Raw genomic sequence first — 27828 nt, forward strand, 5'->3', positions numbered from 1 at the left:
AGCAAAAGTGAGAATTTATGTACATTTAGTCCTCAACTTACAACCATTCGTTTAGTGACTGTTTTGTTTAGCGGCAAAAAAGGTTGTAGAATCAGGCGGGATTCATTTAAGTACTAGGCTGCTTAAATAGAATAGAATTTCTGGCCGCAGTTGTGGTTGTAAGTTGAGGACCACCTATATTGATTTATTATGGAAATTTGTTTGCCATAACTATTATTTTTCTATTGATATGAAAGGGGGGGGGTACAAAATTAAACAAAACCAACAAGTGAGATTTATTGATTGTTACTGCAGAGGAAGTGCTGGGCCATTCTTTTAGAAATCTGTCAGAAATTTCATTCTGTTCTCCTATTTTTGCTTCTTAATATCCCTGTTTCACCAGCAGAAGTAACTTGAAGCTTGTTGAGGCAAAGGAGCAAACTACGACTCCCAGAGGCCTCTGCTTCCGGAAGCTGGTTGTCATGGAGACAGAGATCAACAGATCTTGCAGGAAAGAGCAGAGGCTTGAAGGTCAGTAGGAGGGAAGGGTGACCCATCCATAATGTGAATTTAGAAAAGGGACAAACGTATTTAAGCTCAAATAATCAAGGAGCAGCAAAGGGCAAAACTGCTGATGCAATTCACACTCCTTAACCATCATTGCTTTGTAGACACAGGCATGGAAGCGTTGACATATTTTCAACTTTTCCAAAGTTCAGAAGCTTGGGGAAAAAAACACCTGCTAGAAATATTGCACCCTTCTCTTTGCACTAATTTATTTTTAAAGGGATGCTTCTCACTGCTTGCTGCGTCTAAAGTCCAGACTTCTGTTTTGGTTTGAAAATAATTCTCACTCTCCATCAAGGAAAATCTTTTTTCTCAACAAAAAGAAAAGAAAACAAACAAAAAAAATGGGAATTGGAAATTATAACTATCGAGCTGAGAATGCCTGCAATATATATATATTTATATATATTTCTCTCTTTAGCCCATCATATTTTTCCTTGGCAGGGCTTAATTGAGAAACATAACCACAGTGGTGATTACGGAATCTAATCTTAAAATAATCTTCCGGAATAACGGTCATACCGTATATTCTACACAAATAATGCTAAATCAAGGATATGCTTGAAGGCTACTTTCTTTTTTTCTATCTTTCCTCTATCTCAGAGAAAAGAGACCAAATTGGGAGGGAGGGAGGACTGGGGGGGGGGAGCAGCTTGACCTGTTGTAAAGTTGCCAGCCGTTTTTACATTTCTGCTTTGCTGTTTACAAACCTCCTTGGAATTCCTTGTTTAAGAAGGACATGGCAGAAGAAGGGAGAGGCGTGGAGACATAGATAAGGCAAACCCATGCAAGTTATTCATCCTGATTTGCATTTCAGAAAAATAATTAGCTTCAAGGCTTGTCCACAACTGTTATTGAGAGATTGTGGAGCATTTCCTTCCATGAATGCTTCTCAGAAGGTTTTTGATAGTCAATGTTCATCCCACAGGGCTAAATTTCTGGAAGGAGTATGTAGTGTTCCATTCACACAACACGTGAACACGTGAGTTAGTATGAACCAGGGTTACAGGTAGTCCTCAATTTACCTTCACAACTGAGCACAAAGTTTCTGTTGCCAAGAAACGCCACAAAGAACAGAGGATCAACCTATTCTCCAAAGGTAGGACAAGAAGAAACGGAGGATGCTTAGGAAGGAGAGATCCAATCTAGAAATAAGCAGAAATTTCCTGACAGTGAGAACAATTAATTAGTGGAATGGTTTACCTCCAGAAGTTATATCCAGAAGTTATACTGGAGGTTTTTAAGAAGAGACAGGACAGCCATTTGTCTGAAATGGTATAAGGTTTCCTGTTTGAGTAGGCGGTTGGACTAGAAGACCTTCAAGGTCCCTTCTAGCTCTGATACAGGTAGTCCTCAACATACGACCACAATTGAGCCCAAAAGCTAGGTTGTTAAGTGAGAAATTTGTTAAATGAGTTTTGCCCCATTTTACAACTTTTCTTGCCCTAATTGTTAAGTGAATCACTGCAGTTGTGAAATTAGTCACACTGTTGTTAAGTGAATCTGGCTTCTGCAGTGACTTTGCTTGTCAGGAAGTCGCAAAAGATGATCACATGACTCTGGGACCCCACAACCGTCATAAATATGAATCAGTTGCCAAGCGTCTGAATCTTGATCACACAACCATGAGGATGTTACAACAGTTGTAAGTGGTCATAAATCACTTTTTTCAGTGTAACTTCGAACAGCCACTAAATGAACTGTTCTAAGTTGAGGACTTAGAACAGGGTATATCTATTTTTGTATAGATTTTCTACTTTTCATCCCATTTGATCCTAAAAGGCTTAGGAGTCACAGTCCATCATTCTGTGTCCCTTCTTTCCAGAACTGGTTGACTAGAATGCATAAAAATAACTTTTTACTCACCTGACAGATAATACCTTTGAAGATTTAGCAGGAAATCCCACCATTTGAAAAACAACTTTCTCAAATATTGATTGCTGCCTTGGAAAACTGATTCCAAAAATAACTGGGCTTTTAAAGATAATGTTCAGGAATTCTGGGAGTTGAAGTCCACAAGTCATAAATGGTCCGAAGTTGCTCACCGCTGACATAGATGAACAATATATCCAGAGTGCAGGGACATCTATTGTTCTGGAGGTGATATTTTGCTTTCTATGACTTTATCACGCAGGTTTTTTCAGACAACCTGTGCTGTTGTGAGTAGCAAGATGGAGGGCCAAGAGGAAAAATCTGGATCTCCCGAAACGGGAGGTGAGGAAGAATTGCAAAAATCTTCGAAGTTTACTAATGAACTCCAAGACCTGAAGAAGCAGCTGTCGCGGATCAAAGTCCACGTTCCTAAAGCTGTAGGGTAAGCACTACCTAACTTGGGCACATGAAAGTGAGTTACTGTATTGAACCCTTTTCTGGGTTCTCACAATAGGTTGTGCCATAAGCCTCCTAAATGGCCTGAAATTTAGCAAGGTGAAATTGATTAGCCCATTGTGAAAATCCACACCGACATTTATTAGCACAGTATGAAAATCTGGGTTGGCATTTGTTAACCCATTGTTAAAATTAACACTGGAAATTATTAGCATGTTGTGAAAATCCATGTTGTAGCATAGTGGGAAAAATCCACAATGAAATTTATTAGCACGTTGTGAAAATCTACACTGAAATGTATTGGCATGTTTTGAAAATCCACCTTGGAGCATATTCTAACTCTTCCAAGGCCACATCAAAGTAGACGTCAATTTCAGTTATACAAAATTTGGAGCAGTGTTGTGGCCCGTAGACAAAGGTTGCATCTCTCCAAATTTTGGGGAGCATGCAAAACAATATCATTCTTTTAGAAATTAGGAATTCATATTTGTATATAGATTCAGCACCCTTGCTCATGTGCACTGAGCCTTGGCAAAAATATGGCCTGGCAACATCTTTTTCAGCCTGGGAATTGTGCTAAATAGTTTTTCCCTTTCTTCTGACATCATCCCTGGCAGCTTCAAGGTGTGTGAAATCTCTAAAGGGTTATCACCGTCTACTCTGAGAGTCAGGGCCACACGGGAACAGAAGCAACTGAGGCAGGAGAGCGATGGGCCAAGAGGAAGCTTATCATGCCAGTCATGTTCTGCTGACTCAAGGATGGGTGAAGGTTGTTGTAACACGATAACAGGGAAAAGCTGAAGTCTTCTGTTCTTATGTTGCGAGAGCTTTTTAAAAAACTCTCTTAAACTTTAGTGGAATTGCAGCCCGATGGAATACCACATTAGCACACTAGCACCTTGAACTTGGTCAGAAAGTGTTCTGTTTCTAGCTTAGAGCAAAACAAACTACAAATCACTTTTAGTCTCCTATTGTGAAGTCATTCCCTGAAATCTCAGCAAATTTCTAGGTGTAGATAGTCCTTGATTTACAACCATTTGTTTAGTGACTGTTCAAAGTTATAACGGCCAATAAAGAATTTCTATTCTATTCTATTCTATTCTATTCTATTCTATTCTATTCTATTCTATTCTATTCTATTCTATTCTATTCTATTCTATTCTTCCATTCCATATTCTATCCATAAATATGAGACAGTTGCCACGCATCCAAATTTTGATCACGTGACCAGGGGGATCAAAACGGTCACTAAATGAACTGTTGTAAGTCAAGGACTACCAGCCTTTCCTTTTTTGTCTTTCCTGCATGTAGTGAATTTGATTGGAGCAAGATTGACACAGCCCACTTGCCGGAGTCCTACAAAACCAACACACCCAAGGAGCAGTTGCTTCTACAGGTGGCTGATAACTTTCATCGGCAATATGCACATCTTTGCCCGGATCGTGTGCCCCTCTTCCTTCACCCAATCAACGAATGTGGCATGGAAGTAAGTCGGGCAAAGAGCTTTGGAAGGAAACTTCCAAGTTGCCCCAAGAATCTGGAAACCGATGCTTGATGAACAGGCTGAGAATGGTCTGCTAGAAATGGTCGTAACAGAATAACAGAATTCCTATGCTTCTGCACAAATAGCAGTAGCACGTAGACTTATCTATCACTTCATAGTGTTTTACAACCTGTCTAAGCAGTTTACAGAGTCAGCCTCTTGCCCCCAACAATCTGGGTCCTCATTTTACTGACCTCGGAAGGATGGAAGACTGAATCAACCTTGAGCAAGACAGGATCGAACTCCTGGCAATGGGCAGAGTTTGCCTGCAATACTGCATTCTAACCACTGCACCACCATGTCTCAATGGTTGTCCAATCTCTTCTTTAAAAAACTGCAGTAATGGAACACCCACAATTTCTGAATTTCTAATCTACTGAATAATTTTTCTCACTCTTAGGGAATTTCTCCTTAGTTCTAGGTTGGATTTCTCCTTGATTAGTTTCCTTCTGCCATTTCTTATCCTGCCTTATTGGTCCTGTGGAGAATAAGTTGACCCCCCCCCTTCTCTGTGACAGCCCCTCAAGTATTGGAAGACTGCTACCATATCACCCTAGTGTTACACTTGTGTGAAATCTCAGAGTAATTTCCAAGGAGAACAAATGGCTATTAAACTGGCTGATGATGGCCAATTTTCCATCTTATCCAAAACACAAGCAGCATCTTCCCTCTCTATCCATAATTTGCCCCTATCACCCATTAACTTAAACACCAATTAGCAATGTCATCAGATGTATATTTTGGAAGTGTGGGAGGCACACCCATTTTGGGGGGGAACCACTGTCCAGGACCCCCAATTCAGCTATTTTCGAAGCTGTTGCTTCCTCATCTCTCTTTGTGTGACACCAATTTTTTTTTTTTTTAAACAAGCTGGTTGATCAGCTTTTAACAAAATAGAGGAGAACAAACTTCCGCTCAGCTTGTTAAAAATGCAGAAGATTTTTATGAAGCTAATCTAAAAACTCAATTTCCAGGAATTTTCTGAAGTGGTTTTCCCAGGAAATTGCAGGTTATAACAAACACTACAATCCTTCACTGTTTGTCCTCCACATCCTAATTTTTAAAGTTTTCTTCTATGTTGTTGTTGTTTTTTAAGTGGAATGTTGTTGAATCTGTGAAAGGACAACTTTTATATTTGCTTATCTGTCGGCAAAGCGGGTGACCTCCCAGCTGCAAAATTATAATGGTGTAAAAGCTGCCCATAAACATCCTCTCTGGCATTATCTGATCAGGATAAGCAGACAATCTGTAAATTTCTTCCTGGGATGGATTTCTGCATGGCATTTTGCAAAACTTGCTCCTCCTTTTGTGTGGAGTGAGCAAAGAGCAAACAGCAGCTGGCAAACTTTTACATGTCGTGAGTTGTGTTTTGAAATAAGCTCACTTATTCTGCAGAGTATCTAGAATGTTATACTGACCTACAAAAAGAGATTTTCCCTGAACGTGCTTATCTAGAAACGCACTGAAAATTAAAACATTGAAGTAGAATTTTAAAAATCATCTTAAAAAATGACAAAGCATGTGATCATATTGTGAGACGATCAGGGTTAATGCGATCCATTTTCAAAAAGCAAAGATTACAAAAAAAAATAAATACCAATTTTACCAAATCCTTTTTCCAGAGCTGGGCTGGTATTTTGGAAGCACTTATTGTTTATAGTCATGACGAGACATAGGCTTTTGTATCATATCCAAGAATGTTTTGCTTATATGTTTTGATGCATAATATGGAAAGGCTAGAGCTTTTACAAGGCTTTTTTTTAATGTTCTTTATCACACCTTTATTATTTTTATAAATAACTCAAGGTGGCAAGCACACACAATATTCCTTCTTTGTCCTATTTTCCCCACAACAATAACCCTGTAAGGTGGGCTGGTCTGAGGGAGAAGGACTGGCTCAAAGTCACCCATCTGGATGTTGTACCTAAGGTGGGACTAGAACTCACAGTCTGGTGATTGCTTCATAGTCACCCAGCTGGCTTCCATGCCTAAGAAAGGACTAGAACTCACCATCTCCTGGTGACCGGCCCAAAGTTCCCCCGCCAGTTTTCACAAACTACAACTCACCGTCTCCTGGTGATTGGCTCAAATTCCCCAAGCTGGTTTTTGTGCCTAAGGTAGGTCTAGAACTGACAATTTCCTGATTTCTAGCCTTTGTGCCTTCACCTCTAGACCAAACTGGCTTTCTGAGTTCAAATCTCAACTCCGTTGAGATGGAATTATATTTCTGATGATCTTAGAGTCCTGATTTATGTTGGCTTTGTTTGTGAAAGTAACCCAATGGCTTTTTTGTTGCAGAAATTTGTAAGCACAACTGTCCGGCCAACTCTGCTCCCCTACTCAGAGTTGTACAACTGGGATAGTGCAGCCCGTTTTGTTTCTGACTATCTCACCATGGAGCCTCTTCTGTCTCCGCTAGCACCGGTAAGAAATAGGACCTGCATGTGTGACCTGAAAGTCCCATGGGGGAGCTGACGCAAAGAAGAACTCAAAGCCATGTAGATGTAGTGATAAAGATGGCCTAAGGCAGACCTCCTCATCCGTCTCACTCTCGTCCAAGGCATTCACACATACTATCACAATTACAGTGCCAATGGGTGCGTCATTGGAAGATCTGAAAGACCAGGTTAAGGACATTGTCTTGGAGAAGGTCCATCTATGTGGTCACTACAAGTCGACACTGAATTCATGGCATGTAATCAGTCAGGCATATTCATTATTTTCATTAACTGGTATATTTTGTACCCTTGTGTCTTTAATTTTTGTGGTCTATCTAATGAACTTAACGTTGTATATTCATTGAACTAAATAAACTATGAGTAAAAACAGTGTACCAAAATTTTTATTGAAACACACAGGTATAAAACATTCACAGTAATCAATAATAAAAATAAGCAGTGCAGAGAACTAAAGTTGCAGTAAAAAGATTGAAAACCACAGCAGGTTAAAGGATGTGTGTCTTCTCTCTCCAGCCCAGCTATTTATGTTCACCAACAACCATCTTGAGGTACCAGCGAGGAAACTGCTTTGATTTCAGTGTCCTTTTATGCTCTCTGCTGATTGGGGCGGGCTATGATGCCTACTGTGTGAATGGCTATGCCACCAAGGATATCTGCATGATGGATGAGTCCAAGGAAGTGTGCCCACTCTTACAGAAGCCGGAAGAGGTGAGAACCTGACTTGGGTGGGATCCAGAACCAGTTTGGCCTAGAGGTTAATGCGCCAAGCTAGAAACCAGGAGATGGTAAGTTCTAGTCCTGCCTTAGGCACGAACGCAGACTGGGTATCTTTAGGCCAATCACTTGGAGTAGAATATGTCTCGTCCTTTTTGTACACTTAAAAGCATTTGTGCTTCACCTGGGTCTCCTGACCCTAGGCAGACATTTAGGGATGAACAACTTCCAAAGATTGGATTAAAAAAGAGGGATTGTTTTTGGCCCCAGGTCCAAGTCGAAGCTAAAAAGGAGAAGGCTAAGAAATACGCCATCAAGCCCCCGCGTGATTTGCGGAGCAAGTATGAGTTACGCCAGGAAGAGAAGCAACAGACCAAAGAACAGGCTGCAGAAGAGAAGAAGCAGAAGGAGGAAGAAGAGAAGAAGGCCGTACGTAGTTTAGGAGAGACTTGCGGGCTGGGGTGGCTGACTTGAGTGTTGTGGGAAGGCATCAAGAGGTCAAGAGACAGGTGACAGCTCAACCTGGAGGAATCTGGTTAGAAGTGTAGCAGATCATTTAGAGACACCACCTGGGGACAAATTCCTTGTGTGCCAATCACACTTTGCCAATAAAGAATTTCTACTCTACTCTACTCTACTCTACTCTACTCTACTCTACTCTACTCTACTCTACTCTACTCTACTAAATTATTATTCTATTCTATTCTATTCTATTCTATTCTATTCTATTGAAATTCTGGTTGCGAAACTGTGGTCATAAGTCAAGGACTACCTGTCTTTGCAGAGCATGGAATGACCTTTGGCAAAGAACAAGCATTCAGTGCCTGGAACCTGCTAAGAGACCTGCTCCCTCCCCTCCCCATCTCTCTCTGCTGCAGCTGGAGGAGAAGCCAAAGCCGGACCGTCTGCAGGGTCTCCGGGTCCACGCCTGGGTGCTCGTTCTCTCTGGCAAGCGGGAAGTACCTGAAAGTTTTTTTATTGACCCTTTCACTGGAAAAAGCTACAGCCCTGCTGATGATCACTTCCTGGGTATCGAATGTCTGTGGAACCATCGGAATTATTGGATCAACATGCAGGATTGCTGGAATGGTTGCAAGGTAAGAGTCTGGCTGGGTCTTCCTACTCAGAGGAATCTCAAGTTTCTTTTTAGTTTCAACCCATAGAACCTAGAACACAGAATCATAAGGCTGGAAGGGATCTTGGAGGTCTTCTAGTTCAACTCCCTGTTCAAAGCAGGAGACTCTCAGAAGAATAATTCGGGGTTCTAACTTGAGCTGGAATTGTGCAAGAATAAATAAAAATGACGTGCAGACAGCTGTGAGGACAGGAGAAATATTTATTCCCCAAAGCAAAGAGATATGCTTTGGGGGCACTGCAGAAAAAAATGGGTACAGCGACATTGTTTTATAAGGGAGCTGGTCCTGGTTGTAGAAGTGTCTGCGTGCTGATTCTAGGATGACACTTGAGAGGCGTGGGCAAATGTACATGCGGACCCCAGAGAAGGGGTTGATTAAATCAAGTGATATGGATCGAATCTCTTCGTCTGAACTGTCAGCATTATAATTATGTTTACATTGTGTTAATTGAGTTTTGTGTGTTGACTTGTGTGTGTGTTTGCAATTTGAAATATGTGTTTAATTAATTCTGATGTTTGTGTAGTTTTAAAGGATTTTGGAGGCTGTAAATTAGTAATTTTGTAAAGAACTGTGTCAGTTGACGTAAGATTCCCTCCGAGCACAACCGTTTCTTGCAGAGAATTCACTCGGATCTGTTGATTTTCTAGGATCTTCAGTTTGATCTCGGGGATCCTGTGCGGTGGGAATTCATGCTTCCCAGCACCGACAAACCTTTCTTGTCCCTGCCAGAAATGGAGGAGGAGGAGGATCTGGGTGAGGATGATGTGGAAGATTTGGTAAGGCCTGGGATGACCACACAAGACCCCCAATATTAACTGTTTGGCTGCCGAGTTTGTGCAATCCAATGACCCAGATCACTTACAAAACTAATTGCACACATCATACTAAGTTTATTCAGTCAACTAAGCAACTTAGCCTAAGCCTAGCCTTGATCAGTTTTTCTTAATAAACTTTATAAAGTTTTTAATATAATATTGAAGACTAGAATAGAATAGAATAGAATAGAATAGAATAGAATAGAATAGAATAGAATAGAATAGAATAGAATATGGGATGGGATGGGACGGGACGGGACGGGACGGGACGGAACGGAATGGAACGGAACGGAACAGAGCAGAACAGAACAGAACAGAACAGAGTGTCAAATGAGAGCAGGAGTTAGATAACATGGACCTTAATAGATGAGCATTCTCACAGCTTTATTTATTGCATCTTGGTAGATGAAGGAAGAAGAATCAAAGAGTTTTGACATGCCTGCATCTTGGGTGGAACAGATCCATGTATCTCCCAAAGGTATTCTTGGGGGGGGGGATTCCCCATCTTGACCTGTCTCCAGTAGGCAAGCTTGGTGAGGAAATGATAGCAATATTATCTAACATCTCAGAAAGGATCAGTTTGTAACAAATAGCCTATTATTGCGGGGCACACATAACTAGCTCCTCCTCCTCCTCCTCCTCCTCCTCCTCCTCTTTGAGATAGCTTGCCTGCAAATTAAGAAGGAGACTTTAGAAATCTGAGGAGAAGCTGAGAAGAAAGTCATCAAGTTGAGCTCAGCTATCAGATTCCACTCATGGTTTCAGGAAGGGAAGGCTCAGGGTTAGGGTTAAGGTAGTTTAGGATTTGGGAGGCAAAGGAGAAATTGGGTTAAAAGAGAGTTAAGCGTAGTTATAGTAAGGTAGAAAAGTTCAACGTGAAGTCCATGTATGCAGTCAGCCTGGCAAGTAGCTACCCAGCCACATCAGTCCATCAATTATTTCAAGTCAATCAGGCACCCAAAGTGCAGCTCAGTCTGCAGGTAGCTAACACGTCAGCAAAATCTGCAGTTAACTATCAGTTAACCATCAGGCTGTTGATAGTCAGGAAAGAAAGAAATTGTAATTCCATCAATATTTGGAGAATTTCATTTTCTTATTCTCACCAGTATAAAGTCTTCTCTGCTCTTATCTCTAGAATTTGAGACTCGTTGTCCACAAGGCAAGAAACTGATTCAGTATAAGAATGCCAAGTTGGAGAAATGGGCACCATACCTTAACGCCAATGGCCTAGTCACCCGGCTCACGCTGTATGAAGATCCAGACTGTAAGTAGATTTAAAATTGAAGATCCCAGAGAGAATAGAATAGAATAACAGAGTTGGAAGGGACCTTGTAGGTCATCTAGTCCAACCCCCACCCCACCCAAGCAGGAGATCCTACACCATTTCTGACAGACAGCAGTCCAGTCTCTTCTTGAAAGCTTCCCGTGATGAAACTCCCACAATTTCTGAAGGCAACTTCTGTTCCTTCAGAAATTGGAGGAACTTTATACATTCTTTCTTTCATTTCTGGGTGGCCTCAACCCTCTTGGGCCTACCACCAGCTGTTCTTCTTCTCTTTCCTTCTTCAGGTACCAAGGTGCTTGAAGTGAAGGAGTGGTTCAAGTACCGTGAAGACAAGTTGGACATTCGAGAATTAAATAAGCAAACCAACATCATAGCAGAGCAATTCCTGCCTGGACATGCTCTGGGACTGAAAGGTATCTGGTACAACAGAGAGCCTTGATTCTTGGCAAGGGAACAAAAACTGACTGTCTCTAGATTGGGCAATATTCATTCCATCCTATCTATCTATCTGTCTGTCTGTCTGTCTGTCTGTCTGTCTGTCTATCTGTCTATCTAAGAAGGATGGAGATCCATCTCATCAGCTCTTCTCTACACTCCCTAACTGGAGATTCCATCCTGGACCTCTCTTTGTTTTCCCAGCACATATGTACAAGACCATGGAACCGGAGACCGAGCGCACGATGGAGTTCTACAATGAGACACGGGTAGATGGCCTTCAGAAACGTACAGAAACTTCCCAAGAGATGGCAGAGTATTTTGAAGGTCGCTTAGATTTCCTCAGTTACCGTCACACTGAGTTTGGCAAAAGAATCAAGAAACCTACCAAGAAAATGGCTACCACCGAAAGCAATGCCCGACCAATTTTGGTAAGAACGGCCACCGTTGGCATATTCGGTTGATGTCCCGTAGTCCTTCAGAGACAAAACTTAGAAGATAGGAAACCCCCAGTAGAAAGCTTTTGGGAAGGGGTCTTTTGAGGAGGGGTATTATTGTCATAGATTTCCAGTTCCATCTAAATAGATTGCTGTGGATATGCAAGTTTCTTCTGAGCAGATTTAAACCACAGTAGAGGTGGATTAATCTGAATAGGAGCATCTTACCAGCTTCGGTTGAAGATCTACCCAAACTCTAAGTTGACTCTCTTTAAACAGTCGCTTGTCTGAAATAGTATAGGTTCTCCTGCTCGAGCAGGGGGCTGGACTAGAAGACCACCAAGGTCCCTTCCAGTTCTACTCTATTCTGTTCTGTTCTGCTCCATTCCCCTCAAATACTGGAATACTTCTATCATGTCCCCCTCTCCCACAGTCCTCCTTTTCTCTAGACCGGCCATTCCCAAATCCTGCCACCGTTCTTCATATGTTTTAGTCTCCAGGCCTTTGATCATCTGAGTTGCTCTTCTTTGCACTTTTCTCGAAGTCTCAGCATCTTTTTTGTAATCTGGTGACCAAAACTGGCTGCAGCATTCCAGGTGTGGCTTTACTCAGGCTTTATAAAGCCGTACTAATACTTCATGCGATTTTAATTGCTAGCTAGTATTTGTGCCCAAATACCAGCATAGCTATCTGTCTCTCTATGGCCCATCCCAACCAACTCATTGCAAAATATTGGCGGTCAGGAGTTTGATACTACCCTGTCCTCTCCCGCTTGTATACTTTCTAGAAAATCACCGAGAGATTCCGCAGGAACCCAAGCAAACCGGCTGATGAAGATGTGGCTGAACGCATTTTTTTGATCTCAGAGGATAAGATCCTTTTGACCTATCATTGCAAGGAGAATTACATCACCCCTTCCAAGAGGGAGTTTAATAAGCGTTCCGATGTGGACAGCAAGGGAAATAAGGTTATCATGAGCCGGGATATGTGCATCAGTTATCAGGTAAATGAAGGATACGGTACCTGCAGGTCACGGTGGATCCAACCCATGGCCTTAAATGGGACTTAAATGAACGGTTGCAAGACATAAATAGACTTTCTGGTTGAATATCCATCACTTAGAATCAGGGAGCTGAATTTTCTTTGGCAAATAATGTGGGCTGGTGGGATTCCTGATGGCTCAATTAAGAGCTCCCTCACGCCACTGTTGGAGACTGACTAAAACTATGAGTAGTCCTTGACTTATAACAGTTGGTTTACTGATCTTTCAAAGTTACAACATCAGTGAAAATGTGACTTATGACCATTTTTCACACTTACGACCCTCAAAGTATCCCCATGGATACTGTTTGAAAATTCGGATGCTTGACCACTGAGCCGTATTTATGACGGTTGCCGTGTCTCAGGATCACATGAGAGCAAATGGAGCAAAACTCACGTAACAACTCAACTGTGGTTGTTAGTCAAAGACTACCTGTAGACATCTCATGATCAAATGGACTATAAACGTGGGGGTCATTTCTGGAAATATTTTTTAAAACAAACACAGAAAGGAGAAAATCATCCAACGATCTCAGGAGCACTGAGTGGGTTGTTCTCCCCCATCGGCCAATGTTCTGACTCGGTTCTGAATCTCCTTTGCTCAGTTCAGTTCAGGGTTCATAAATCTGCTTTTGGGCTCCTTTGTTCTCAGGCGGGGCCTGTGGAGAAAGAAAAGAAATTGTTCCATCTTTATGAAATGCTGATGCAGCTAATGGAAGATGAGAAGCGTTCCCGGCATCAAGTGTGGGAATCTGAGATAGAGGTACTGGGGGGGGGGAGGGGGAGATTTTTTTTATTGGCGGTGGGGGGTGGGGGGGTCTATGAAGTCCTGCCCTCTGGTTGAATGCACCCTGACCCATTTTCCTGGCTACCCTGTGCTTGCACACATACACAGAGAAGTAATCGCTCATTGCTTCATCGTGGACACTCCATCACTGGAGTTTTTTAAGAAGAGACCCACTAGGCCAGGGGTGGGCAACCTTGGCTCTTTTATGACCGGTGGACTTCAGCTCCCAGAATTCCTGAGCCGGCATGGCTCAGCTTGGAAACCTCTCCCTTTCCCCTCCCTTTCCCCTCCCTTTCCTGGCTGGCTCAGGAATTCTGGGAGTTGAAGTCCACGAGTCATAAAAGAGCCAAGGTTGCCTACCCCTGCACTAGACAGTCACTTGTCTGAAATAGTATAGGTTCTCCTGCTTGAACAGGGGGCTGGACTAGAAGACCTCCAAGGTCCCTTCCAGCACTATTCTATTCATTTAGAGCTTCTCTCTTAATTACCCTTTGATGTTAGTTCCTGTTTCCCCAAGAAGGCGTCTATAATCCTGAACGTCTTTTGATCATTCATTCTTTCAGATCATATGCCTTCCCTATCCCACTCCCCCTCTCACCTCTAATGTGTAATATTTTAACACAGGGGTCTACAAACTTGACAATTTTAAGCCCACAAGCTTTAAAGATCGAAGCTGGCTGGAGAATTCTGGGAGTTGAAGTCCACAAGTCTTACATTTGCCAAGTTAGCAACTTTCCAAGTTGAACCTTGGAGCTGTTCCCAAAACATAACCCTCACCCAAAACATTGGAAAGGAATGGGATTGGACATGGATGGACTGTTCAGGGGGAGGGGGCTGAGGAAGAGGGGAAAGCCATCGGCTTTGCGTGGGAATATTCAAATCCAGCTTTGCTTTTGCTGTAACTGCTCGTGTCAATCATGGAGTCGAGGGTCTTTCTTTCCTGAGTCCCTAGTCGGGCCAGCTTGACAAATTGGTTTTGCTGCACCTGCAGCGGTTGAATGAGATGGTCCTTGGGGTGCCTTCTGTGGTCAACCTTCTATGATTCTCTCTCTGATATCTCCATGCCATCAAAGGTCCTGGAACTTCTGCGGATTCGAGGAGAGGAAGAGGCTGCTAGCAAGTTGAGCGTCTCCATTTATGACACGGAAAGGAACGAGAAGAGTAAAGAACATCGTGAAACCATAGTAAGCTGGAGGTTCTTTGGGATCGACCTACACAGCATTTATGGGCCATTTCCTCATCCTTGGAAACGATCAAAACTAGCAAGGAATCAGGGATTGAATTATGGGAATTCTTAGCATCTTAATTGTCATCCCAAGGTTCTTGAGAAGGTCAGGAGAACTATGGCACAAGGGCAGGCAACATTTATGTGTCCAAGAACAATAAATACCTCCCAAGTTCTGGATGTAGCAAGACGTCGCCATGATATGCTTCCTTCCTGGTCTGGTCTATCCAGTGGGGCTGTCAGCTCCCCATCAAGCATATTGGTCTGTCTCCTTCCTCTCCAGGAGCGTCAACAGCAAGAGGAACGCCAGCGCCAAGTGGAGCAGGAGCTGGACTACCTGGCGCCCTTCCTGATTCAGGTGGGAGGCATTGAGAAGATGTCCAAGTGGCTCGCTTTGCGCCTGAAAGAAGATTGCCTGAATGATTTCAAGCATCGTCTCGTTGACAAGGCCAACCTCATTCAAGCACGATTTGAGAAGGTATCTAGGCAGTCATTGGACCTCTGGCTCTCCATGGCCCAAACCAGGGGTCTTCAAACTTGGCGTAGCTGGCTGAGGAATTCTGGGAGTTGAAGTCCACAAGTCATAAAAGGGCCATATTTGAAGACCCATGGCCCAAACCAAGAGCTGACTTGCCTAGATAGGACTTTCTACTTCTATGGACCCAGCTGCTCTCCAGGGGCTCTTGTTGATGTCTCTGTAAAGCACCCTTGGCCCACTGGAACCATTAAGACTTCACTGTTTTTTCTCAGTGGAAGGGGAAGGATGGGCTACGGGAGTATGGCCAAGACAAAGGGGCCTCCTAAGGCTTCATGCTGCCGCTCAGGTTCCATCAGTCTGTTTCCATTTCTTTGTCTCCTCAATGCTACACTCTGATTCCAAACAGGGATGTCTGCAGGAGACGGTCAAAAAAAGTCAAAATGGTGGTAGTGACATTGAGACCAAAGCTCTGTCTTTTATTTTAAGTGGAACTTGAATTGCAACTCTACTTTTTTATTTTTTATTTGCCAAACATTGCAGATATTTTGATTCTCTCTCTCTCTCTCTCTCCCTCCCTCCCTCCCTCCCTCCCTCCCCATAGGAAACTCAAGAACTCCAGAGGAAGCAGCAGTGGTACCAGCAGAACCAACTCAATATGACTTTGGAGGATGAAGATGCCTATCTGAACTTCTGCTCAGAAGCCATGTTTCGCATCCGCATTTTGGAGCTCCGACTGAGCAGGTATTGTGTGAATGGGACTTAAGGCCAGATGAAAGTAGGGACAAAACCCAGCCAGCATCAATGGTAACACACAGTTAATGAAATTGGAACAGTAATTACTTGTCTTTCTTCACCAGGCATAAAGAGAGAGCACCGCTGAAATATATAGCATTGGAAGAGAAGCTTTCCAAAGATCCTCGTCTCTGTGAACATCTTAAATTTTATGTTTAATTCTTTTGTGAGTCATTTCTGGGAAGTGCTCCTCAAAAACCATATGAATTTAATGAAACAGTTCCAAATATCTTTGAAGAACATTTTATTTTTCTCAGGCCATTATTCACTTTCTTCCTTTCAATAAACCTTTGGAGCTTCCTGGTAAGAAAGCATCAAGGAGAAGAAACTTTAATTCTTTGAATCTTTCAATGGAGCAACACTTAAAAAAAAATCTGGGTTTTGATAGCTAGATATATGTGTGAAAGATAGCAAGACTCTCAGACTTCTTCTTCTTCTTCTTCTTCTTCTTCTTCTTCTTCTTCTTCTTCTTCTTCTTCTTCTTCTTCTTCCTCCTCCTCCTTCTCTTCACATGATTTTACATCAATAAATTGAATATCAAATTTAAATCCAAAGTATTCCTCTTCCCTTCCTTTAAAGTTTAAGAGAACTCACTGTCTGAATTCTGAGAGACTTCCTTTTGCTATTAATTAATATTAATTCTAAGGGAACTGCTATGGTGTCACTGAAGCAGGATAGGGCAAATTCATGAATGTCCAGACAATAATAAAAGTCTCCTTGGTAGGCAAGCTAAAAAGAACATTGTAGTTTGGTAAGCTCAGCTAGGAGAAAGCAAAGGAAAGGGTTGCAGGAAACTGCCAACATGACTAGACATGTGTGATTGCTAGTGTTGGAAGAAAAATCCAGTCCGGTTCCAAGCCGGGAGAAAGATGCTGGAAATAAAATGGAGGCAGGCCGCATTTTCAAAAGGAGGTCTCTGTTTATTGAATTGCCAGAAACTTCAGTGACGCAGCCTGTTTCTGGGGTGGCTGACAAAATGGAGTTGAGAGTAGGTGAGTTTTTATACATTCTTTGGGGCTTTGTGATCGAGATGCCTGTTTGTTGTGAAATGTACTTTGACCTGTGCCTGAGATTGCCCTTTCAGTATTCTAATTATTGTTGCCTGACTCCCTTTGTTGCTGGGAGATCATGCCCTGTCCTTGGAACTGAGCGGGGAGTGTAGATATTAGGAGTTTTTGTTTTTCACCCATCCCAGGCGTTGACTTGGACAAGAGTCTGACTTCTGATAAGTTTTTGCAGGTTTCCAGTTCAAACGGAGAAGTTAGGGGTGTATTTCCAATGGATGGATTTCAATATTACTCAGCTATATTTCTAGCTAAATGTGCAGATTAATGACTTACGCAACACACAACCACACACATTATTAATATTGCTTTATCAACCTACTTTTTTCTCCTGGTAACTGGTTCATGGTCATACAAAAATAAGATAGATGTTTTGAGGATGTTTCAAAATTCTTTGTAGCCTTTATCTCTCTAAATTTACCTCGTAAGTTTCCTCCCAATAATTATCCCCATATTCATCCATCCATCCATCCATCCATCCATCCATCCATCCATCCATTCATTCATTTTCTATAGCCGCCCATCTAAATCAAGTGAGTCTGAGTGGCTTATATTTCTAAAATATTTCAAAATATTTTTGAAACTATAGAACAATTAAAACAATTAATTAAAACATTAAGACAATAAAAACATCCAGAAAATAAATACAAACAGCAGCTGAGATAATTAATCAATTAACAGTAAAATCAGAATACAGGGCCATTAACATTGTCCGAGCCCTAGGCTGGGTATATAACAAGATTTTTAGAGCCTTTCAAAGAGTCAGTCTAATCTCTGGGAGGGGGGGTATATTCCACAGAGAGAGGGCCACTGCAGAAAAGGCCCTTCCTACAGTCCCTGCCACCTGATTCTCTTTGGCTGATGGGATCTGCAATGTGTCCAATCTGCTCCATCGAATTGGGTGGGTAGAGACTCTTGGAGAAAGACAGTCCCTTCAGATAGCCTGGTCCCAAGCCACGTAGGGCTTTAAGGGTGGCAAGCAACACCTTGAATTGAACCCAGGAACACACTGGCAGCCAGGCCAGGTCATGGAGTAAGAGTTTAACCTGTGCCATGTAGCCAGCACCCTTTATCTTGCATCTTGCCTCAACTGAACTTTCTGAATGCTCTTCAAGGGCAGCTCCATATAATTGTGGGAATCTAAGTGGGAGGTTACAAGGATATAGTTTAGAAGATGGGGTTGTCCATCTCTACCAAAGAGGAAAGGGGAGGCAGACTGCAATTCTTCCATTCGTGGATAACAGGTGAAGATTTCTCAAGGCTTTGAAAGGAACCATCTGCTTCATGGCAGGGCATATCTCAGGAGCTTCTGAAGACAACTCTTCTCTGAATAGCTTCTTCTCTCCTCTTTTCTCAGTGAAGGCCTGCAGACTGAGTCCCTCTGTCTCTGTTCTCAGGCCGTTTTGTACCCAGTCTCACTTCTGCATACACAACCTCAGCATCTGGTGGAACTTCCCTTCTGTGGAATCTGATGTCAGCGTAAGTCACATCGCTCTCTTGTTTGGTCAAAGAAGTGTGCTGTTAGGAAGACAGGGACAGAAGAAGGGTGATTTTAACTGCGGTCTTAGAAGCAGCAGCTCTTCTAAACAGGAACAAAAACCATTGTGAGTTCTGAGACTCCACAAAGAAGCCGCCTCTCACAGGCCATTTGTCAGAAACAGACACTGCAAGAATGGTTCATATAATATCCGGAGCCACAATGGTGTTGCTAACTTAACAGCTGCAGTGATTCACTTAACAAATGTGGCAAAGAAGGTCTTAAAATGGGGCAAAACTCACTTAACCAATGTCTCACTTAGCAACATAAATTTTGGGCTCCATTGTGGGCGCAAGTGGAGGACGACCTGCATTGAAGGTCTATAAATGCGCCACAGTTTAGGCTGTGCCAATTTTGACCACATGACCTCAACGGTCCTAAGGCTGAAAAACGGTCAACAGTCACTCAGCGAATGGATCCAGGTCGAGGACTACCTGTATGGCTATTAAGACATTTGATTAAAAATGATGCTATTAAAATATTCAATAGAAATTATTTTTTTTAAAAAAGTATTTAAACACCCAATTGATGACAAGATAGAGACCTCGGTGCATTTTCATGATGAAGCAGCCATTGGATTTACCTTCCTAGCTTCTTTGCTTGCAACAGGCTCAGCCTCCGAGGGGTTTTCTGAAGCCCCTACGGGAGTGAGATAAACAGGAATGCAAAGCATTAGTCCTCAATGACATTCAAGAATTGTCCCAAGTCTGTTATTCTGATTATTCTGTTCTCCTCCTTCTCAGGATGAAAAGTCGGAAAGGACAGCTGTGGAAGAAGGTCCCACCTTTATTCTTCCTCTTTGATCTCCACACCACGGCGCCGAGAAGCAGCAAGAAGATGAGGGTGCCCACGGCTATTCCAACCCCCACAGGGATTCCGATTCCGCCCCCGGTATTTTCTTGGGGTGAGCCTGGTTGTCTGCCGTCACCATTGACCTTGATGTTCTGTGATGGCTTCTCGCGTCCTGCTCAAACAAGCGACAGGAAATGAGCTGGTATTAATGGACAGCCTCGGAAGAGAACTCAGAATTTATGTTGCCAACCAACAGAAGTGAATTTTCCCCCATTGTATGACCTTTTTTCCCACAGTTGTTAAGTGAATCACTGCGGTTGTTAATCACACAGTTGTTAAGTGAATCTGGATTCCCCATTGACTTGGCTTGTCAGAAGGTCACAAAAGGGGATTGCGTGACCCCGGGACACGGCAACCGTCATAAATATGAGTCAGTTGCCAAGCCTTTGAGTTTTGATCACGTGACCTTGGGGGTGCCGCAATGGTTGTAAGTGTGAAAACAGTCCTAAGTCACTTTTTTCAATACCATTGTAATTTTGAGCAGTCACTAAATGAATTGTGGTAAGTCGAGGATTATCTGTACTCCTTGCTCCAGAGATACTCTTAGAATGCTCAACATCCTGGGGGGGAGGGGGAAGGGACAAAAAAATACTATTGCATTATTTGCACAATATCACAACACACATGATATCATTGTGATCTCTAGTGCCCTATGTGCTTTAGTTTCCATGTCAACGTTCTCTGGGAGAGGCAAATTTGTAACGTAGCAATATCAGATATATCAGAGGTATTTTGGGAGAAACGCATGAAATCAGATTCATGAAACCAATTGGTTTAGGATACCCAAACGTCTCCTGGCTGAAGTTATGGCACAGTCAACAATTTCTAGAAGAACCCACAATGACCTGGGTTCACCGAACATGCTAAGTCACAAACTGTGGATTATTCCCATAGAAAGGGGAGAAAATTGTTCTATTTACCAAGGATTGTCACCCTAGTTGCTTTCCCCTGGCCATATCCATCAATTTCACAGATATAGTTTCCAGAGTCCTCCTTTTTGATGTTCCTCAAAAACAGAGAAACTCGGTCTTTCAGAACATCAGTTTTGTGTGTCACTAAGGTCTTCTGTCCATCAAAGGCAATCTTATACCATGAAACATTATGGAGGTGTTTGATTTCCTTCCCCTGGACTCTACAGTTCATGGTGAGGTTTTCCCCTTCTGTTGTCTGGATGGAAGGTGGTGACCGAATCACCAATAGATTTGCAGCTGCAAAGGGGAAAAAAAGCCAATAATTTCAACAACCTTGATGTTCAACTCAATCAAGGGTCAAAGAAAGCCTAAAGGAGAAGGTTGGGTTGACACAGGCTGCATTCATGGGACACCTCCATCTGCAGATTTGAGTTGGACATGCCGGGACACAAGACGACATACATGAAGTGATTAGTTCAAAGCTACTCACTGAAATCCATGGCCCAGCTTGGTCACCTTCCAATACTTAGCTATTATAGCATTTGGGTCTTGCCTGAGAGCTGCGATGAAGCTTCCAAGGACGTAGGTCAACATTCCCTATATGACTGTGAAGCTGTGAGTTATAATCCCTACATTTCTGGATTGCTCCAGATTGTTTGCAGAAATTCACTCTTTAACCTACTACTTCTACCATTTTTTTCCTTCTCTCCTCTCCCAAAGTCTTTAAGAGGCTAATCTCAATTCTACCAGCTCCTCCTGGTGGACCCGTGGTAGGCTAACTGAATCATGAAAACAGAGAAGTGAAATTAGACTGCCAGTCTTTCTGGCAGAGCTCATGGTTTCCTACATAATTTCTGACATTTCCTGGTCTTGATCAGAGAGCATGGCCATTCAGCAAAAACTCTTCCTCATCATGTTCAGTAAATTGCTCTCTCAGTACTTCCTCCTTCTGGTTTCAAATTTGACATTTCTGCAGGTAGCGATGATGTGACCAGATTGCATGTTTGCTGTTTAAATATGTACAAATATAATTACATTTGTTAGCCATTGTTTTAAAGGTCTTGCTAGCCACTGAAGGTTATTCTGGCAAGAGGGAGCCATTTATATTGATGGCAACATTGATCTGCTCAACTATCCACAGATAAGTCCATGCCAAGGTTCCAGGCAGAGAAGTGCCAAGAAAATGCTTCTCGCCTCAGAGTTCTCATAACACCTTCACGCCAGCGGATTGGCTCCTGATGGGCAGGGGGCATTGGGATGGGGTTTGGACAATGGGGAAATTAGCCTAACGATTCATGTGGGAACTTCAGTTTCCGCCTGGCTTCTCTGCAATCACTTTCTCCCAGTAAAAGATCCTTTTGAAATAACGTTCATTTCCAGAGTTCTGGTTTCCTGAGAACATAGCTGAGGCAGGACCTTACATTGTTAGTCTGAGAAGGTTCCTGTTTATAGGCTTGAGGAATAAATCAGTAATTTTGTACCGTAGGCATGTATGGACCTGGCTGTTTGCATCTGACATTAAACCACGGACCAGCCTGGCAAGACCACACAGAAAATTCCCACCACTTACCAGCGACTTGAACCCACGTTCCGTTTCCTGATCCCGTTCGATTTCTGATCCTGATCGTGCATACATAGTTTCCTGAATCCTCCAGATTTACATTTACCAGTTTAAGAAACACTTTCTGCTTAAATTTCTCAGAGTGTTTTGGGTTCCTGAGCTCCAGTTTGTCTTTGTACCATTTCACTTCCACCAAACTGATATTGTGAACTCTGCTAAAATTGCACGTAATTGTGACATTTCCCCCGGCTTTTTTGCTGACCTGTTGTGGAGTCTGATTCACCACCAGGTTGGGCTTTTCTACAAAAAAAATAAACAAAAAAAAAAGGTCATAATTTCTATCTGTATTTCAGACCTGCTTTGTTTTGGGGCAAAGGAAATAGAATTGTATAAAATATTAGAAGAAGAGTCATATGCTTTACAATGCTAACCCCGCACACACACACTTGCACATGCACAAACAAACACACACAAACACACACACACACTGCCACAACAGATAATTGATGACCATTCCAAAGGTGCTTTTTCAGGAGGCAGCTGGACTTTCCTGTTTTTCTTTTGAAGACGTTTTGCTTCTCATCCAAGAAGCTTCTTCAGCTCTGACTGGAGGGTACAGAACGGGGGGATTTATACTCCTTGCAGACAGCTGGTCATTTGCATCCTTTGAGAGAGTTGTTGAGGCCACTTGGAGTTTTACCTGTGTTCTCAGGGTCCACACACATTTGCACTACTCAGGTGATCCCGAGCATTCAGGTAAACCTCCAAGTGGCCTCAATGACCCTCTAAAACAGGGGTAGTCAACCTTGGCTCTTTTATGACTCAGGAATTCTGGGAGTTGAAGTCCACGAGTCATAAAAGAGCCAAGGTTGACTACCCCTGCTCTAAAAGAAGGCAAATGACCAACTGTCTGCAAGGGGTATAAATCCTTCTGTACCCCACCATCCAGTCAGAACTGAAGAAGCTTCTTGGATGAGAAGCGAAACGTCTTCAAAGAAAAACAAGAAAGTCCAGTTGCTTAGTGTTAAAAGCCCCTTTGGGACGATCAGGACCTGGATGACTGGGAGCCTCCACAGAGTCTGTGAATGATGAACAAAAAAGGGGACCACAGGTAGTCCTTGACTTACAACCACAACTGAGCCCCAGATTTCTGTCGCTAAGTGAGACATTTGCCAAGTCATGTGAAAAGTGTGAAAAACGGACATAAGTCACATTTTTCAGGGCTGTTGTAACCTTGAATGCTCACTTGGAATGGTTGACTGCCTGTATTCAAAAATAACTCCTTGTGTCTTTCCTGGTTCCTAGGAAGCCTGACATAAATCAGGTGAAGCATCTATTTGCATAGCTACAGATATACAGGGACTCCTTGACTTAACAACAGTTTGTTTTAGGGACTGCTCAAAGTTAACTGCAGTGATTCACTTAATACCATTGGCAAGAAAGGTCATTAAATGGGACTAAATTCTTTAACAAACATCTCACGTATTGCTTCTGAGTCCATACAAGGCGCAAATCAGTCATACCACTTTTGCAAAACTAATTAGACACCGCCGAAGCCACCCAAATTGCCACATTTTCATAGAATGAACAACAGCAAAAGAATTCAAGGTTCCCTAGCATGAATGAAGGAATGAAAGAATGAAAGAATAAATGAATGAATAGGCATATTTACCCCAGATTGTCACACTTGTGTTCCCCAATTGCGAATCTACTAAATCGCCAGTTTCACAGTGATAGATTCCAGAATCCGCAATAACAGTTGATTTAAGAATTAAGGTGCTGGATTTGTTAACGTTATTCGTTATTACAAAACTCCAGGTTGAATTTTTAATATAGTGTTTTCCCCCCATCTTCTTCCATTTTATAAACCACTTTGAAGAAACATTGCCTTCCGTGTTGCAATTCAACGTCACGTCTGATCCTTCTGATACATTCAAAAAAAGAGGCGTCTGAATCATGGAAAAGGAGAGAGAGCTTGTCGACGGATGAGTCCCTGCGGAAACTGGATAGCAAACAGAATTTAGAATAGAATAGAGCTGGAAGGGATCTTGGAGGTCTTCTAGTCCAGCCCCCTGCTCAAGCAGAAGAAGCTATACCATCTCAGACAGGTGATTGTCTAGTCTTTTCTTAACCAGTGATGGGGCACGCACAATTTCTGGGGCTAAGCTGTACCACTGGTTAATTGTCCTCACTGTCAGGAAGTTTCTCCTCAATCCCAGGTTGCTTCTCTCCTTGATCAGTTTCCAACCATTGTTTCTTATCCTGCCCTCTGGTGCTTTGGTGAACAACCTGGACCCCTTTGCCCTGTGGCAACCCCTCAGATACTGGAACACTGCTATCATGTCTCCCCTAGCTTTAAAATGAAAGCATTGCAATCAATGACAGGGAAGCAACTACATCTGAATTTCAACCCATTTTCACCGATGTAACGGTATGTGGGAATGATCTTAGAAGACAGAAGAGAGAGATCCTCAGACTGAACAACCAAATGTAAAACATGTCCTTGGTGCTCTCTGAGTTTGGTTGTTTTCTTGCAGACATTTCATTAGCATCGTCAGTGCAAGAAGGGAGTGGGGTTTGCAGAGAAGAGGAGGAGGAGGAGGAGGAGGAGAGGAGGAGGAGGAAACAATGGATAAGAACATCCTTGGATATGTTGGAAATGCAGTTGTAAAGAAGGAATTTTTTTTATCCTCTTTGGTAGACTTGTGATAAAGCAAAGAAATAAAGAAGTCAATTTCCTATTTTAATCCAGAATATCAAACTGAAACCAGAGACTTTCCTTTTAGGGTTACTGGACAAAGAACTTGAAAATAATTTGAACTTTATTGTTGTATGTGCTGATTCCAGCAAGAATGTTTTATGGGTAAAAATGGAAAAATATATTAATCTCCATAATGGAAGGAAAAACTGATGAAGCCAGATTAACTGCTTTAATCAAAGAAAAGAACACATCCAGTTTTATTTCTATCTGGAGACTGCTTCTAGACCAGGGGTATCAAACTCACCACATCATGTGACGTGTCACAACTTTTTTCCCCTTGCCAAAGCTGGGGTGGGTATGACTTCTGCATGACGCAGTTTGACACCCCTGTTCTAGACCTTGTGTTCAAGGCAGAAAAAAAAACGAAAGCTTGACCTTGGGATTTGCTGATTAGATATTATTATAGAAATTGCCTGTATGTAAAAGTAAAATTTGAAGTTGTATTTTACTATTTTTAGTCCACTGCTCTGAAAAAAGTTGGAGGTTAACACTTTTTTCTTCTTTTTCTTCTATCCCACACTAGCTCACAACAGGTAACAACAATAAAAAAAGTTAAAAACCAATATGCAAACATATAAAAATTTCTATAATTAATATAGAAATATTAATAATGATCAGCAGCAGAATTCACTCTACATTAGCTCAATACAGCTGTTTTCTGGTCTTGCCAACCCACCCTGCAAAAGTCCCCACAGTTTCAACTTCTGTCTTAGGATCTTGGTTATTTCATTTCATTTTTTTTTTTTTTTTGCTTCATTTTGCTCTTTCAAAACTTCCCTTTCCTTTGTGGGTGGTGCTGCTTCCCCATATCATTTGGGACTTTTCAACTCTGCTCTGGTTTCCCATCTCAAGTAGAAGCTCTGCAGCTATGGCGCTCGTGTGCTTTATGAGGACGTTGCACAAATGATGAACATGACACAATAGCTGAGATTTCCAAGATGATGTCCAGATGCCTGTGACATCCTGGAAGACTCTACTGCATGCCCATAGCAATTTCTTCCTCCAGTCTGAAGTCTCCCCCACCCATTCCTACTATTCCTGCTCCCTTTACCACTTTCTACAGAGGGACATCGAGAGCATCCTGTCATATTGCATTACTGTCTGGTTTGGGAGCATCCCTGCTTCAGACAGGAAGGCGGTGCAGGGAATGGTGAGGATGGCCGAAAAGTTCCCTCCCTTCCATCCAGGATGCAGCATATAATAATCTATGCTTGAGCAAGGTCCACAGGATTGTCTGGGATGCTACAATCTGTTTTTCTTGTTACCTTCTGGGAAGGGTGTCTGAAGCAGATTATCCAGATTCAGTCACAGTTTTGTTCCATACAGTATTAACCTTGTGAACTATTCTATTCTATTCTATTCTATTCTATTCTATTCTATTCTATTCTATTCTATTCTATTCTATTCTATTCTATTCTATTTTCTATTCTATTCTATTTATATGTTGGGGTGTAGGTATATATCCTGTTTATATGTGTGTTATGTATGTGTACGCTTTTGAGAGTAGGCAACAGAATTTCATGTTTAATGTGTGCCAGTGTGCCCACAGTAAAAAAAAAATGACAATAAAGTTTATCTTATCTTACTTCTAGGATGTGACTTTCAGTTGCATGATCCTTATAGATCCCTGTCCTATTTTTGCCAATTGGCGAACCAGAACTCCTTCAAGTAGGCATCAGGTCTTCTATTTTCTGTCCAGAGATCAGGGGTCTCCAACTCTGGGAACTTTAAGATTTCTGGACTTCAGCTCCCAGAATTCCTTGAGTAAGGGTCTCCAACTTGGGCACCTTGAGCAGGGATCTCCAACCTTGGGAACTTTAAGACTGCTGGACTAAGCTTGGAGACCTCTGCTCAAGGAATTCTGGGAGTTGAAATCCAGAAGTCTTAAAGTACCCAAGGTTGGAGACCCTATTCGAGATTATGGCCTGCCATGCTTTTAAAGTTATGCCTCGTATCCTGTTCCTGTCCTTCAATGAAGAGAGCATTCACCAAGTCACTGCCCCCTTCTCTGAGTAGAAACAACATAGCCCAGAAATGTGATTTGCCATCTTCCTTCCCTGTAATAGCTACTAGAGCCACGTTGGATCTTTAGCGGCATCTTCCTGAAGTCCAAGAAAACTTACCTATGGAGAGGAAAGGCAAGAAGAGAACAATTCTGACCAGATGGAGGCTCATGTTGTCTCATGCGATGGAGATTTTCTGCCTGCTGTGGACTTCAGCTCCAGCATTGGGTCCAGTTGTGGGGAGAACTTGGCCAATGAGGATTTATTCTCAAACGTCTCCTTGGATCAGAAGAGGCTGCTCTCACCATTCAGCAAACTCTGTATGAGCAAGCCCTCGCTTTCACGGTCGGTCTTGCCCCTCCCCTTCTCTGCTTCTAGTTCCTTTTTTCTTCTTCTTTTCACTTTATCTTTTCCTGTTTGCTGTTCCCTTTTCTGAATATTCTCAATTTCCTTTTTCACAAAAATTGCTGTGCCTTCCATTTGGGCACCCAGTTTAGAAGGCTGGAACAAAAGGTTATAGATAGAAACAATATAAATATATCTTGGAGACTGTTCTGCATAAACTGGGTTAGAGTAGCTGCATCTGAACAAGATCAGAACATCCAAGGTGGTAAGAATCTCCTTCTTCTCCAGAAAAGGGATGTTAACTTTCCTGCAAAACATGGGCTTAAGAGATCCTAACCACAGATAATCTTGCCCCAAGGAAGAAGGGGGGAGGGGTCAATTCATTCTCCAAGGCACCTGAAGGCAGGACGAGAAGCAATGGATGGAAACTAATCAAGGAGAGAATCAACCTAGAACTAAGAAGAAATTTCCTGACAGTGAGAACAATTAACCAGTGGAACAGCTTGCCTTCAGAAGTTGTGGGTGCTCCATCATTGGAGGTTTTCAAGAAGAGACTGGACAGCCATTTGTCTGGAATGGTGTAGGGTCTCCTGCTTGTGCAGGGGGTTAATGATAATAATAATAATAATAAAGTGGAAGGGACCTTGGAGGTCATCAAGTCCAACCCCCTGCTCAGGCAGGAACCCTACACCATTTCAGACAAATGGGTTGGACTAGAAGACCTCCAAAGTCCCTTGCCTTATTTTGTATGTTCTGTATTATTTTCTGTCAAA

At 42.4% G+C, this 27828-nt stretch overlaps 2 protein-coding genes across 6 annotated transcripts; one reads left to right on the plus strand and one right to left on the minus strand.

Annotated features, from left to right (window-relative positions):
• Positions 1-431: 431 nt before the first annotated feature.
• DRC7 (dynein regulatory complex subunit 7) lies at positions 432-16569 on the plus strand. 4 transcript variants are annotated; one of them, XM_039353759.1, is made up of 19 exons: positions 484-510; positions 1475-1645; positions 2681-2860; positions 4186-4360; positions 6716-6841; positions 7390-7584; positions 7861-8019; positions 8469-8687; positions 9374-9502; positions 9947-10019; positions 10677-10805; positions 11111-11239; positions 11466-11692; positions 12486-12701; positions 13392-13502; positions 14600-14710; positions 15035-15229; positions 15831-15970; positions 16087-16569. In XM_039353759.1, the coding sequence occupies exons 3-19, from the start codon at positions 2718-2720 to the stop codon at positions 16178-16180; spliced, it is 2571 nt and encodes an 856-aa protein (XP_039209693.1). In that variant the 5' UTR covers positions 484-510; positions 1475-1645; positions 2681-2717; the 3' UTR covers positions 16181-16569. The 4 variants fall into 4 exon arrangements, with proteins under 4 accessions (XP_039209692.1, XP_039209694.1, XP_039209693.1 ...); XM_039353758.1 differs by lacking the exon at positions 1475-1645 and having other exon boundaries at positions 432-510; XM_039353760.1 differs by lacking the exons at positions 1475-1645; positions 7861-8019 and having other exon boundaries at positions 432-510.
• Positions 16570-17377: 808 nt separating this feature from the next.
• On the minus strand, positions 17378-27048 carry LOC120312684 (hemicentin-1-like). 2 transcript variants are annotated; one of them, XM_039353762.1, is made up of 7 exons: positions 26831-27048; positions 23619-23948; positions 21956-22246; positions 20395-20682; positions 19407-19586; positions 19206-19261; positions 17378-18603 (listed from the first exon to the last, which is right to left on the minus strand). In XM_039353762.1, the coding sequence occupies exons 1-7, from the start codon at positions 26880-26882 to the stop codon at positions 18439-18441; spliced, it is 1362 nt and encodes a 453-aa protein (XP_039209696.1). In that variant the 5' UTR covers positions 26883-27048; the 3' UTR covers positions 17378-18438. The 2 variants fall into 2 exon arrangements, with proteins under 2 accessions (XP_039209696.1, XP_039209697.1); XM_039353763.1 differs by lacking the exon at positions 20395-20682 and having other exon boundaries at positions 26831-27047.
• Between the last annotated feature and the right edge of the window lie 780 nt (positions 27049-27828).

The sequence above is a fragment of the Crotalus tigris genome, unplaced genomic scaffold (assembly GCF_016545835.1).
Source record: "Crotalus tigris isolate CLP2741 ecotype Arizona unplaced genomic scaffold, ASM1654583v1 scf7180000018525.42219311030:4301911, whole genome shotgun sequence".
Classification (NCBI taxonomy): Eukaryota; Metazoa; Chordata; class Lepidosauria; order Squamata; family Viperidae; genus Crotalus; species Crotalus tigris.